Below are 12461 nucleotides of genomic sequence, written 5' to 3'. Positions count from 1 at the left end.
GTCTTGTCTTGTCAAGCAATGTAAGCGAGGAAGCCACAGTCAACTTATGAAAACCATATACAAACTACTTCCTGCTCAGCTGTCTCTCACAGACAATAACCACAAAATGCTGGTACTGGGAGGAAGCCTCCTCTGCTGCTCTGTCCCCACAGAATGAAGATTGACTTTAAGGTTGAGTACTCCAAACCCAGCTCTGCGTAACACCTTATTTATCTATGAATTAAGTAAGGCCTACATTTAAATGATATCCCATCCGTTGAGAACAAGAAAAATGTTTTATAAATAAGTTTCACTTCCTGTTTTTTTTCTATGAATAAGTAGAATAATAAAGCAGGAAACGTGATTAAAATAGACAGAAATCTTTGCAGTATGAATGTGTAAACAATTTTTTCTTTAGTATTTTTTTATATTGTTAATTATAGAAACAGAGGTTTTTTCTAGGATCTGTGTAAATTCAAGCCTTCCTTAAATAATAACCGCGGTGGCGTGGTGGTTAGCACTGCTGCCTCACAGTAAGAATAACATCTAGAAGCTCTGGGTTTGATTCCACCTTGGCCCAGGTCTCTCTCCCTCTCTGTGTGGAGTTTGCATGTTCTCCCCGTGTCTGCGTGACATGCACTTACTGGGGTTAGGTTCACTGGCAACTCTAAATTGCCCATAGGTGTGAGTGTGGATGTTGTCTGTCTCTCTATGTTTGCCCTGCGACAGGCTGGCGACCTGTACAGGGTGTACTCTGCCTCTCGCACTATGTCAGCTGGGATAGGCTCCTTGTTTTCATTTGTAGGTGTGTTGTTATTTTTAGCTCTGGAGAAAATTAAAAGAAAAAAAATATTATAAAAAAATACACTCTCACAATTTGAGAATATATCTTGAAAACAGATTTTTTAGGATCAATTTACCATATATGGCAGTCCTTTCTATTTCCTTTTAAGTGAATTTACTTTTGCATCCATATTACCCCATTGAGTAGTAAAAGTAATCCTAACAACAATTAAGGCAACTTAATAGCATAATAAGAGCTGTTCCAGTTCACCAAAAACTAAGGAAAGGAGCTTCAGCACTTTCTTTAGCACAGGATACACTGGGAGCATCCTTTATGAAAGGAGAGAAGAAAGGACTGTCCCATCAGTCATTCTGACTGACCTTTGGCAAGGACCACCTCCTTGCCATGTAAAATGATTTGAAAGAAGCCCAGAGGATGAAGGATGCACTGAGGTTAACTTCACTGAGGTGAAAGTTAGTGGCACGTCGCACATCAAGCACTTCCTCTTACGGACTGATGTCACTGATGCGAGGTCATAGCCTCGGGGAGCTGACTGCAAATATTCCAGCCCCTTTAGTTTAGAACAGACAAAAACGACCTCTGTCCAGGAGTGTCAAGGTATAGGTGCATGCAGTACTAAGAGGACAGAGATGTAGCCTTTAGCCATGAAAGGCCTTAAAAGTAATCAATACTATCTTATTGTTGAATCATTTCTAGCTGCCCACATGGCAGCTGTATCCCAGTTCAGCCTCAGCTTCTGATGATGCAGCATCTGAAAGTGTTGTTTGGTATCAGATCAATACAATTCAATTCAAACACATTTTATTGACTTGACAGTTTTTAAAATCAGTATTGGAAAATCATCAAAAACAAAACCAGTTTAGTGACATGTCACAAAAACAGAAAAAAGAACAAGATTATAACACACAGAATAATACATATGATTAATTCAGTTTTGTTTGTTCCAATTTAATGAAATATTAATCTAAATAAATTACACACAATATATTGTCAAGAGTATTCTGCCTTCACACACATGAAAATGAGTGAATTCCCATTGTTAATGCATAATGTTTAATATGAAGCTGGCCCACCCTTTGCAGCTACAACAGCTTCAACTCTTCTGGGAAGGCTTTCCACATGGTTTAGGAGTGTGTTTATGGGAATTTTTGACCATTCTTCCAGAAGTGCATTTGTGAGGTCAGACACTGACTTTGGATGAGAAGGCCTGGCTCACAGTCTCCGCTCTAATTCATCCCATTTGCTATTGGGTTGAGGTCAAGTACTTCCACACCAAACTTCCACATCTGTATCTTTATGGACCTGCTTTATGCACTGGTGTGCAGTCATATTGGAACAGGAAACTGTTCCCACAAACTTGGGAGCATGAAATTGTCCAAAATGTCTTGGTATGCTGAAGCATTAAGGGTTCCTTTCACTGGAACTAAGGGACCGAGCCCAACTCCTGAAAAACAACTCCACACACACTTTGTCACTCCGGAGAACACGTCTCCGCTGCTCTAGAGTCCAGTAGCAGCGTGCTTTACACCACTGCATTGCACTTGGTGATGTGAGACTTGGATGCAGCTGCTCGGCCATCAAAACCCATTCCATGAAGCTCTTTATACTCCGTTATTTCACATGGCCTACCACTTCATGGCTCAGCTGCTGTCATTCCCAATCACGTCCACCTTGTTATAATACTACTAACAGTTGACTCTTGAATATTTAGTAACGAAGAAATTTCACGACTGGACTTGTTGCACAGGTGGCATCCTATCACGGTACCACGCTGGAATTCACTGAGCTCCTGAGAGCGACCCATTCTTTCACACGTTTGTAGAAGCAGTCTGCATGCCTAAGTGCTTGATTTATACACCTGTGGCTGTAAGTTCCAAGGCAACCAGTCACATATGTTGTACACCTTATAAGTTACTTTTAATTTAAAGCTCACAAATAACTCTTTCTTTTGATAATGACCATTTAACCTTTGTACATGTATATTTTCATCATTTCTTTTCATCATGTTTCTCCTCCTCCTCTTCATCTTCCTCCTCCACAGCTGCTCTCTCCTCCCTCATTTCCACCTTATCCTCTTCGTCCTCACCTCAAGTCACATATCCTGAGCTGAAGTCAGGGCTCTAATACATGAAAGCTTGAATAAACATGTATTTATTCCCAATATTGTTGCAATAACCTATTGTCAGCAGGTTAGACTCTCCTGTCTCTGGACAGGTGTCAGTGATCCAGCTCAACAACAACAGCTGTTTATAAGCTAACATGCCAGCTGATGCTAGGCGTGAGTTTCTGAAAAATCACACTTTCCCTCTGATGAACAGCATGATTATATTCTCACATTGTATGAGTTTATTAGCTAAGTGTCCAATTCCAACACTTCAAAAACGTTTCACTAGCTACTGAAGGACATGAGTTTTTATGAAGCTTCAAGTACATTCATGGTATATGTTTGCCCTTACCATCACACATTTATTTGCCTGAGGAACTTTGTCTTAGACTGGAAAATAAACTGATTAAAAATATACAAGTAAATATTGTTTGGTTTCAGCCAAGAACTGTTGGTTCTGGGCATGTCTCTAACTAACAGATTATCCCTAACAGACGCAAGCACTCTGTCTCGGCAACGGTCAGCCACTGATGGAGACTACACAAACGATAAAGGGAGACTCCGAGGTCATCTCAGGAAGCAGCTGCTGAACTTCTCTGTTTTCCACATTTTGTTTTGTATAACGATGTAACCAAGATTAATAAGCTTTGACTATATGAAACTGAGTTCTTCATGTCATGTTCAGTAACACACTGGGCATGCCATGCAGTTCTGACCCAGATTAATCTGTAAACTGTATGAAAATGGTTAATTAAATTTAATAATTGGACTCCTTATTCCGTTGTTTTATCTCGATAAACGATAAACGAACACACAGAAACCTAAAAGGCTTAAGCAGCAGCTCGTATTTTTTTTAAATTTCTTCAGACGGTGAAGCCATTAGATACTTTGATCCCATTATTGTGTTTAACAGCAGAAAGAAAAAATACAACACACAGTTATTAAACATCAAAGTGAGAGTGCCAACGATGAATGAAACGATACGTATAGAAACAAACATAGATAACATATAAAACCATAGGCAAGGAAGAGTTATATTAAGGCTGACATTGTACAAGAGAGTACAGCAAATTGCATTAATAAATAATATGTTTACACTATAAATCAGAATATGTACACAAAGAATCCAGAAGACAGCAGCAAGAGGATATATTACAAAAGTTTGTGTGTGGGATCTAATGTCCTGACAGGTGTGTTCACCTGTCACAGAAAGAAGAGTTCTTACACAGTTTTAGGGAGAACGGTAGGAATGATTTCCTGAAGCGTTCTGTATGGCAGCAAGGTTAAATCAGTCTGAAGGGGAAGGGACACTGCTGCATCATTAGTGTGGGGTGGAGTGGGTGAGATGGATTGTCCATAATAGAGAGCAGTTTGTTCAGTGACCTCCTGTCCCTCACTGACTCAAACAACAACAAATTCTGACCTCTGATGGTTCCAGGCTTGTGAATCAGTTTGTTGATCCTGCTGGCATCCCTGGCACTGATGCTGCTCCCCCAGCAGACAACAACAAAGTAGATATCACAGATTTGTAGAAGATCTCCAACATCTTTCTGCATACATTAAAGGATCTGAGCTTCCTTAGAAAGTATTCTCATCCCCTTCCTATACACAGCATCACTGTTGGTCCTCCAGTCCAGTCATTCAGGTGAACGCCCAGGTACCTGTAGCTGTCCACCATTTCCACGTCCTCCCCCAGGATGTTAATGGGCTTAGTCGCAGTTTTATTCCTCCGGAAGTCAACCACCCGCTCTTTTGTCTTACTGAAATTGAGAAGGAGGTGATTTCTGCTAGACCACTCCACAAAACTCCTCACCAGCTCGCTTTACTCCGACTCCTGCCCACACTTAATACACCCTATCATTGCAGTGTCATCAGAGAACTTGTGCAGGTGTCATGTTTCACTGTTGTACTGGAAATCTGAGGTGTACAAGGTAAACAGGAATGGAGATAGAACTGTCCCCTGTGGTGCCCCAGTATTGCTAACCACCACATCAGACAGAGTCCTCCCCACCCCCCAAGCCGTACAAACTGAAGCCTCTCTGATAGATAGTCAGCAATCCAGGAGACAGCAGAAGTGGTGACACCATCCTGAGCAGCAGTGGTTGTTGGATGGTATTAAAGGCACTAGAAAGAAAAAAACAAACATGATTCTCACCACTATTGCCACTAGCACTATCCAGGTGAGAGTGAGCACTCTGCAGCAGGTAACTAACTGCATCATCCACCCCAACACGAGGCTGGTAAGTAACCTGAAGAGGGTCGAGAGCATGTTTTACTGTACCTACAAGCTCTCTCCAGCATCTTCATGACATGCAATGTCAAGGCAACTGTCCTGAAATCATTAAGGCCAGAAGGAGTGACTTTCATTGGTATCAGCACTAAACACGATGTCTACTATAACACAGTACCTTTTCCTGCAGCACACTCAGGTTGAAGAGATACTGGGACTGATGCTCTCCGGGCCTGTAGCTTTGCAGTGGAAGCAACAACAATCTGAGTGGGTGAAGGTTTGTAGAGGGAGCAGAGCTTAGTATTACCGCTGCTGATACAGCAATCTGGCACTGGCTTGATGGACGTTTCCATCTTTTATTGCCAGGATCTTAATCAGCATAACAGGTCAGTAAAGGCCCACAGGTGTTCAATTACAGGGGTGGAGACCAATCATCTGATCCCGCCTCTGGAGCAAAAGCGTGGACTCTGTACACACACACAGGTTCAATCTTCAAAAAAAAAAAGAGATTTTAATGAGGTTTCTCATGTTAGAAAGTTTTCATGTAGCATGTGTATGTATTCATTACATGAGAAAGTCACTGAAATTAAAAGTTTCATATGAGGGAAAATTATTGGAAGGAGTAACAGGATGAGAGGACTGTGGCTGATGATTGCCACAGATTGGACAGGTAGCTGGGAACTTTTACATTTCAGGAAAAAGCGTTGAGTCAAGATAAATTCAACACAGCATCGACAGGCCTAGGGCTGAAATTCTACCTGAGACAGATCCCATATAAACATCTCTCTCTACTTTCCACAATCTCTCTGCACTATACAAGTTTCTTTGGTGTTAGCTATGTTTCCTGAAGACAGATCCCTGCTATTCTTGACTCCTTTCTCTCTGTTCTATCTTTATGTTTATTGTACCTCCACTCCAGCCTATTATGTCAATTTTATTGGTTACAATAAGGTGATTTGAATTTGAATGTGTGTGGTAGACCACAGCACAGGACTCCATGGAGCTGCAATGCATGTAAGCAAGATTTACATGCCACCGCACTCTACACAGTGGCAGTAGAGCAATTCACCATCTGAATAGCTGGCTGCTAATCACCAGATACAACACAAATGTACGGGCCAGCATAGATGAAAACATGCCAGGAACATGTAGAATTAATATAAATATCTTCTGAATAAAATCAATTTCCTTAATTCCATTATTAAATAATTTTTCCATTTTGAAAATGCATTCATGCTGTTGGTTGATGCTGCTGTGTTTTTCTTATCTTATCTGGACTGAATTTGAATATTGAAACAGATTCTTTTTTGGCTTGGTATTGTTACCCTTTTATTATTTTGCATCTGCCTGTTTTTAGAACATCCCTCCTATTCAGGGTGCACCCTACTGTAGGTGGAAGCTTGCTATTGGTGTAACACCACTAGAAAAGATCCAGTGTGTTCATGGACTCTGTTTCAGTCCCTGATGAAGGCTTGTGTGCTGACATGTGTTTTTTAGGTTAAACTTTACTGTGCCATGAGTATAAAGGCATTTTCATTTTTATTTGAAAAGACAGTTCCTTGGTGCTTTTTAATATTTCAACCTCAGTGATGACTGAAAATATAAGTTGAAGTAATTTTGTTGCCCCTGATACACATTTTTAAAAGAGGCCATGTTTAGAAAGAGATCATTGCTAGTTATGTGTTTAAAAGATATGTAATCTACACAAAGTGCTTCAGATGGTGTAATTTCATGTCTTTAAGGTTTAATGTTAATAAAGCTGTTGAATCAACAAGGTGGTCTGATTGTTCTTATGCATCATTAAGATTGTACTGCATAGAAAGGAACTGTGATGCATTTTTGATTAATCTGGTTTATTACTTAAGCATAAATGACATGTAATTCTATGAAATATATGCTATTTATTTTGTAACCTGATTATTATGCAATTCAAACAATATACTTTATCTCTTTGAAATAAATACACTTGTTATTATTAATCTAATTTAATTATACTTTAGTAATAGTAATACATAAACCTGAGGATTATACATATGAAAGAAATAGGCTTTATTACACTAGGAGGTTGATCCGGCCATGATGAAGGTAGTGGATGAGGAGATGCTGGAAACAGACAGGAGTGGAATGTAATGTTCAGAAGTGATGTTACCATAGCTGCTCTGCAGTGTTCTAGAACCTGAAACGTAAACACAGAATCTTTAAACTGACAAGATTCACTTCTCCAATGAACTTCACTGTGTGAGCACAAACTTCTTGGAGCAGCAGACGCCAACATTTTCCAAACAAATCTTTACAAGAAAGAAGAAATTTTCACTGAACATCTTTGGTGAGTACTTACATGGATGGTTTAAGGTCATTTAGGTTCATACAGTGGAACTTCTAAATGATACACGACTTGTTTAAGCCACAATTTGTGTTTGTGCATAAATATTATCCCAAAATCTTGTGGCTAGCTGTTAGCTGTGTCCTTCAACCTGAACACAAAGTGTAGAAAGTTCAGTTTGAGTCACTGAGATGTTGTGTGATCGAGCACTGAATGAAGTTAAATGCATTATTTTAACAAATTAAAAGAAAAAATACAAGTATAACTGGGTACCTGCATGTGTAACAGTGCATTACATTTGACTCTGATCCTGTTACATAACAAAGTACACAGTAAGAACTGTGACTTGGTTTCAGTTAGTTTATGAATACAACACTTTTAAAGGGATTTGACTTCTTTATTTAAATACTTAAAGTTTTAGTTAAATCCTCTAAAACTAACTGATGTAGCTGGTACGTACACCTCGTTCCTACGTAATACTAGTCTGTAGTTTAGTCTGTGTGATGTACTGTACAAGATGTCAGTCCCATTTTAAGAGGATCAAAACATCCTATGAATGTGTGCCACAGGATCCCAGACAGACTTTGTATTTTTCTACACAAAGAGCACTGAGATGTACATCAGGCAAGAAACTGAACAGCATGTGGAGTGGATGGAGAGGGAAGGGTGTCACTCCAACCTTGAGGATATTTTACTCAACCTGTTGGAGCAATCACCAAATCCTCCACCTGCACCTTCTTCCCCTGCTGGGCCACCTCAGCCAGCAGCAGTCAGTCTGCCTGGAGGTTTTGGTGGTTGGACCATCCTGGGAGTAGGCCCTCCAGTAACTGAGCAGCAAGTTCCCCCAATAGCTGCTCCCTACACCATGGTGCCAGCTCACCTAAGCACTCAGCCAGGGACTGTTAGCCAGGGACAGGTAAGACATGCAGAGGTAGTGACAGGTGTGATTAGAGTTTTATTGATAGAGGTACTTAAAAGTGTTGGATGCTTCAGGCTGGATAAAAGAAAAAAGTCTGCTGTCACCTTCCTTGTATTTTACTGGTGTATAACTGTGGTGTGAAGCTTTGCTGATCATTAAATGTAATCACTGCCAGTGAGTCATAATTCAAAAGGAATAATTCAGGAGAGCAAAGTGAAGCTTTCAAGAACAATAAAAACTATGGATGAATGTAGTTTTATGCAGATGTTCTCCTCACACTGATCTCTGTACTTTGTGTTGTTCATGCAATCTTCTCTGAATCTGGTGAGGATTAGATCTCTCTGCACAGGCTGTTTGTTTCTGTGGTGTTCATCATGTGGTCTTTGAAATGCTGTACTTAGTGTCAGTATTATGGATTTTGAACCTTCTCCTTCCCTCCACAGAACCTGCTGAATCAGTGGCCTGCAAACGGCGTCCTCACAGCAGCCGCTGTTCCTCCTGCTGTTCCTTCAGACCCAGTAAGCTCCTGTTCTCACACTGTGCTCTTCCACATATTACTGACCTCTGTGAGCCTCAGCACAGACATTCAGGCACATTATGGTTATTCACCTGCATATTTCAATCCTCCAGATGTGTTTTCATCTCACAGATGTCACATGTTCAGTTTCAGTGTCTTAAAAAGAGGATAAATTCTGCCATGTGATGGATAAATGATACTATTGCAGCTTGTCTCATCACCTGTTCTGTGCTTTGTGTTTCCAGTGTTCCCGTGTCCTCCAGATTCCTGATTCCATGACCCAGTACCTGCATCCTATTGGAGTACTGTAAGTAAAACACACGTGTAAACACAGCTGCTGAACATCTGTACCTTCATTATCTCATATCTGTCTCTCTGTATCTGTGTAGAAACGGTGTGTTGGTGTGTGATTTTGCTGCTCCTCCAATCAACACACCCTCTCCAAAGTAAGTTTGCTCTGCTGCTTTTAGACTTTTTTTTTGAGTTTGACTGTCATTTATCTGCAGATGCCTGCATGAATTATTGTAATCAGCCTCCTTTAATCGAGCTTTGATTCAGCTTCACAGCTTTACTTGTGTTTTTAAAATACTTTCCTCACAGTTGTACACAGTGGTAACTTGTGCTCTTACTCTGTGTTTTACTCCTGTAGAAAGAGGAAGCGTCATGAGCATCAGGATGATGAGGACCGGGTGTATGTGAAGAAGCCACCCAATGCCTTCATGCTGTTTTTGAATGAGGAGAGGCCAAAGGTCAAGGCTGAACTGATTAACAGCAGTAGTGCAGCAGTCAATGCCGTTGTGGGAGAGAGGGTAAGTGTGTAACTCTGCATAGATTTATGCATCTGTTAATGTTTGATGCTCATGTTTGTGCATGTGTACCAGCTGTCCTGTAGTTATGTGTAGTAGCAGTGTGGATGCTGACAGTGTGTTCTTCTGTCCACAGTGGAAGTCGCTGCCAAAGGCCCAACAGGCAAAATACTACGAGCAGGCAGAGGAGGAAAGGATGCTCCACGCCCAACAACATCCGCAGTGGTCCAGCAAAGATAACTATGTAAGTCCAAAGTGAAAGCATACAAGTCACACATGTCCACATCACTGCATTGAAGCACTGTCACTGCACAGTTTGAATCAGCTCATTGCTCACATGTCTAATGTGTTTGTTTTCAGGGAAAAAAGAGGAGGAGAATCCGAAGGTCCGCCTGCAGCACAGGTAAGAGAAGATTTCTGGAAACCACAGTGATTTTTTTTTCATGTGAAATGTGATGAAAACCAGTCAAAAATGGAATCTCACTGGATCAGATCGAAGACAGTAAATTCTGTGCATTGCAACAGATGACAAATATATTTGTGAAATATTTGTAAGCCTTACTGAAACTTGTTGAGCAGTTTGAATGCTACTGAACATTCAAATTAAAACAAGAGAAACCTGCTCACTCAGACCTTCAGGTGAAGGTCAGGGTTATTACAGATGTTCAAAACACTAAATTTTACTACCAGAACCGCCTGATGTCCAGAAGACCTGAAGTCACTGTGACTTTCATATCAAATGTCAATTTATTCAATATTTCCATTAAATGCTTCTTACTGCAGGTTTAGGAATCAAAGGTTTGTCTTGGAGGTGTATTTAAAAGTCTCAGAAGACTCACTGCATTTTTGTTTGTGTTGCAGCATCTGCACCGACACCTGTGCAGGAGGTTCAACAGGCCAGTGTGCCTGTGTGTGGCACGCTCCACGTGCCGCAAGAAAATCAGACCCTCCCTGCTTCTCAGGCTTCCTCCCCGCCACAGCAGCTCAGGAGTCCTTCCTTCATCACCGAGACTCCTGCAATGGGTTTGAGCTCAGCCCCTTCATCTACATCATCGGCTGCCTTTGCTGAACCCATTGAACCTGAAAGTGAGGCAACCTCACTCAGCAAGGCAGGAGTAGAACTATTGTCTCTCAGTGAAGACCTTGATGCCTGCCTTCCTGCCATGCAGCCTCAGGAGCCTTTCTTTCTTCTCTCTGACTGTCACACTGAGCATGAGATCAGCTCCAATACTCTTGTGGATGCCTCTCTATCCACATTAGTGTCCTCTGAAGCTGCACCAGTTCAACCCACGGCCACTTTGTTCAGCAATCCTGAAGAGGATCTCTTATCTTTTCTGAGCCAGTCTGAAGTAGACTTTCTCTACTCTAGACTTTAGTCACTTCTGGCTTTTGGCTTTCTAAAGGAAAGTCAATTAAACTTCAACTACTTTCCACAATCTCTCTGCACTATACAAGTTTCACTGGTGTTAGCTATGTTTCCTGAAGACAGATCCCTGCTATTCTTGACTCCTTTCTCTCTATTCTATCTTTTTCTTTATTGTACCTTCCATATTTTAGTTATTAAATTTCCATATTTTTACTTGTTAAGTTTCCTGTCTTTGTTGCAAAATTTTCCATATTTTACTTGCTAAATATCCATATTTTTAGTTGTTAAATTTCCATATTTTTACTTGTTAAGTTTCCTTTCATTGTTGCTAAGTTTTCCATATTTTTAGTTGTTAAATTTCCATATTTTAATTTTTAAATTTCCACATTTTACTTGTTAAATTTCCATATTTTTACTTGTTAAGTTTCCTTTCATTGTTGCTAAGTTTTCCATATTTTTAGTTGTTAAATTTCCATATTTTACTTGTTAAATTTCTATATTTTACTTGTTAAATTTCCATATTTTTAGTTGTTAAGTTTCCTTTCTTTGTTGCTAAGTTTTCCATATTTTTAGTTGTTAAATTTCCACATTTTACTTGTTAAGTTTCCATATTTGTAATTGTTAAGATCCTTGTTTAGTTGCTAAGTTTTCCATATTTTTTAGTTGTTAAATTTCCATATTTGTAGTTGTTAAATTTCTATATTTTACTTGTTAAATTTCCATATTTTTAGTTGTTAAGTTTCCTTTCTTTGTTGCTAAGTTTTACATATTTTTAGTTGCTAAATTTCTATATTTTTAGTTGTTAAATTTCCATATTTTTAGTTGTTAAGTTTCCTTTCTTTGTTGCTAAGTTTTCCATATTTTTAGTTGTTAAATTTTCATAGTTCTAGTTGTTAAGATCCTTGTTCAGTTGCTAAGTTTTCCATATTTTTTAGTTGTTAAGTTTCCTTCATTCTTTTGATGGAAAAATAAACGCAACTGAAAATGAATTGAGCGCCTCCTGCAATTTTCATTAAAAGAAAGCACGAGTTTCATTTTAGAAATTCAACATGGACCAGCTCTTTATCCTCTCCAGGATATTCGAGTGTGCGTGGGAGTTTGCCCAACCAGTCTACATGTGCTTTGTGGACTTGTAGAAGGCATTCGACTGCGAACAGTGTGACTGGCCTCTCTCTTAGAGAGAGGGTGAGGAGTGCGGCCATTCGGGAGGGGCTCAGAGTAGAGCCGCTGTTCCTCCACATGGAGAGGAGCCAGTTGAGGTGGCTCGGGCATCTGACCAGTGATGGGAATTCCGGCTCTTTTCAGAGAGCTGGCTCTTTAGGCTCGGCTCCCAAAGAAGAGCTGGCTCTTTCAGCTCCCAAGTGGCTCCTCAGATTTTACTTTAAAAAAGGTGTCAAATGAAGTACTAATGT

At 40.1% G+C, this 12461-nt stretch overlaps 1 protein-coding gene and 1 long non-coding RNA gene across 3 annotated transcripts; one reads left to right on the top strand and one right to left on the bottom strand.

Moving 5' to 3' along the window:
• Positions 1 to 4675: 4675 nt before the first annotated feature.
• Positions 4676 to 7649, bottom strand: LOC115777944 (uncharacterized). The gene is made up of 3 exons (XR_004019715.1): positions 7175 to 7649; positions 5297 to 5608; positions 4676 to 5012 (listed from the first exon to the last, which is right to left on the bottom strand). It is a non-coding gene; the product is annotated as an uncharacterized LOC115777944 (long non-coding RNA).
• LOC115777943 (transcription factor 7-like 1) lies at positions 7246 to 11298 on the top strand. Of its 2 annotated transcripts, XM_030725967.1 has the most exons (9): positions 7247 to 7444; positions 8011 to 8357; positions 8804 to 8878; positions 9123 to 9184; positions 9267 to 9323; positions 9527 to 9686; positions 9820 to 9927; positions 10044 to 10086; positions 10545 to 11298. In XM_030725967.1, exons 2-9 carry the CDS (start codon positions 8055 to 8057, stop codon positions 11057 to 11059), a joined length of 1323 nt encoding a protein of 440 aa, XP_030581827.1. In that variant the 5' UTR covers positions 7247 to 7444; positions 8011 to 8054; the 3' UTR covers positions 11060 to 11298. The 2 variants fall into 2 exon arrangements, with proteins under 2 accessions (XP_030581828.1, XP_030581827.1); XM_030725968.1 differs by lacking the exon at positions 9267 to 9323 and having other exon boundaries at positions 7246 to 7444.
• Positions 11299 to 12461: the final 1163 nt, after the last annotated feature.

Source organism: Archocentrus centrarchus, unplaced genomic scaffold (assembly GCF_007364275.1).
Source record: "Archocentrus centrarchus isolate MPI-CPG fArcCen1 unplaced genomic scaffold, fArcCen1 scaffold_87_ctg1, whole genome shotgun sequence".
Classification (NCBI taxonomy): Eukaryota; Metazoa; Chordata; class Actinopteri; order Cichliformes; family Cichlidae; genus Archocentrus; species Archocentrus centrarchus.
Note: the sequence above shows the minus strand (reverse complement) of the source record. Positions and strands in the feature narration are given on the sequence as shown.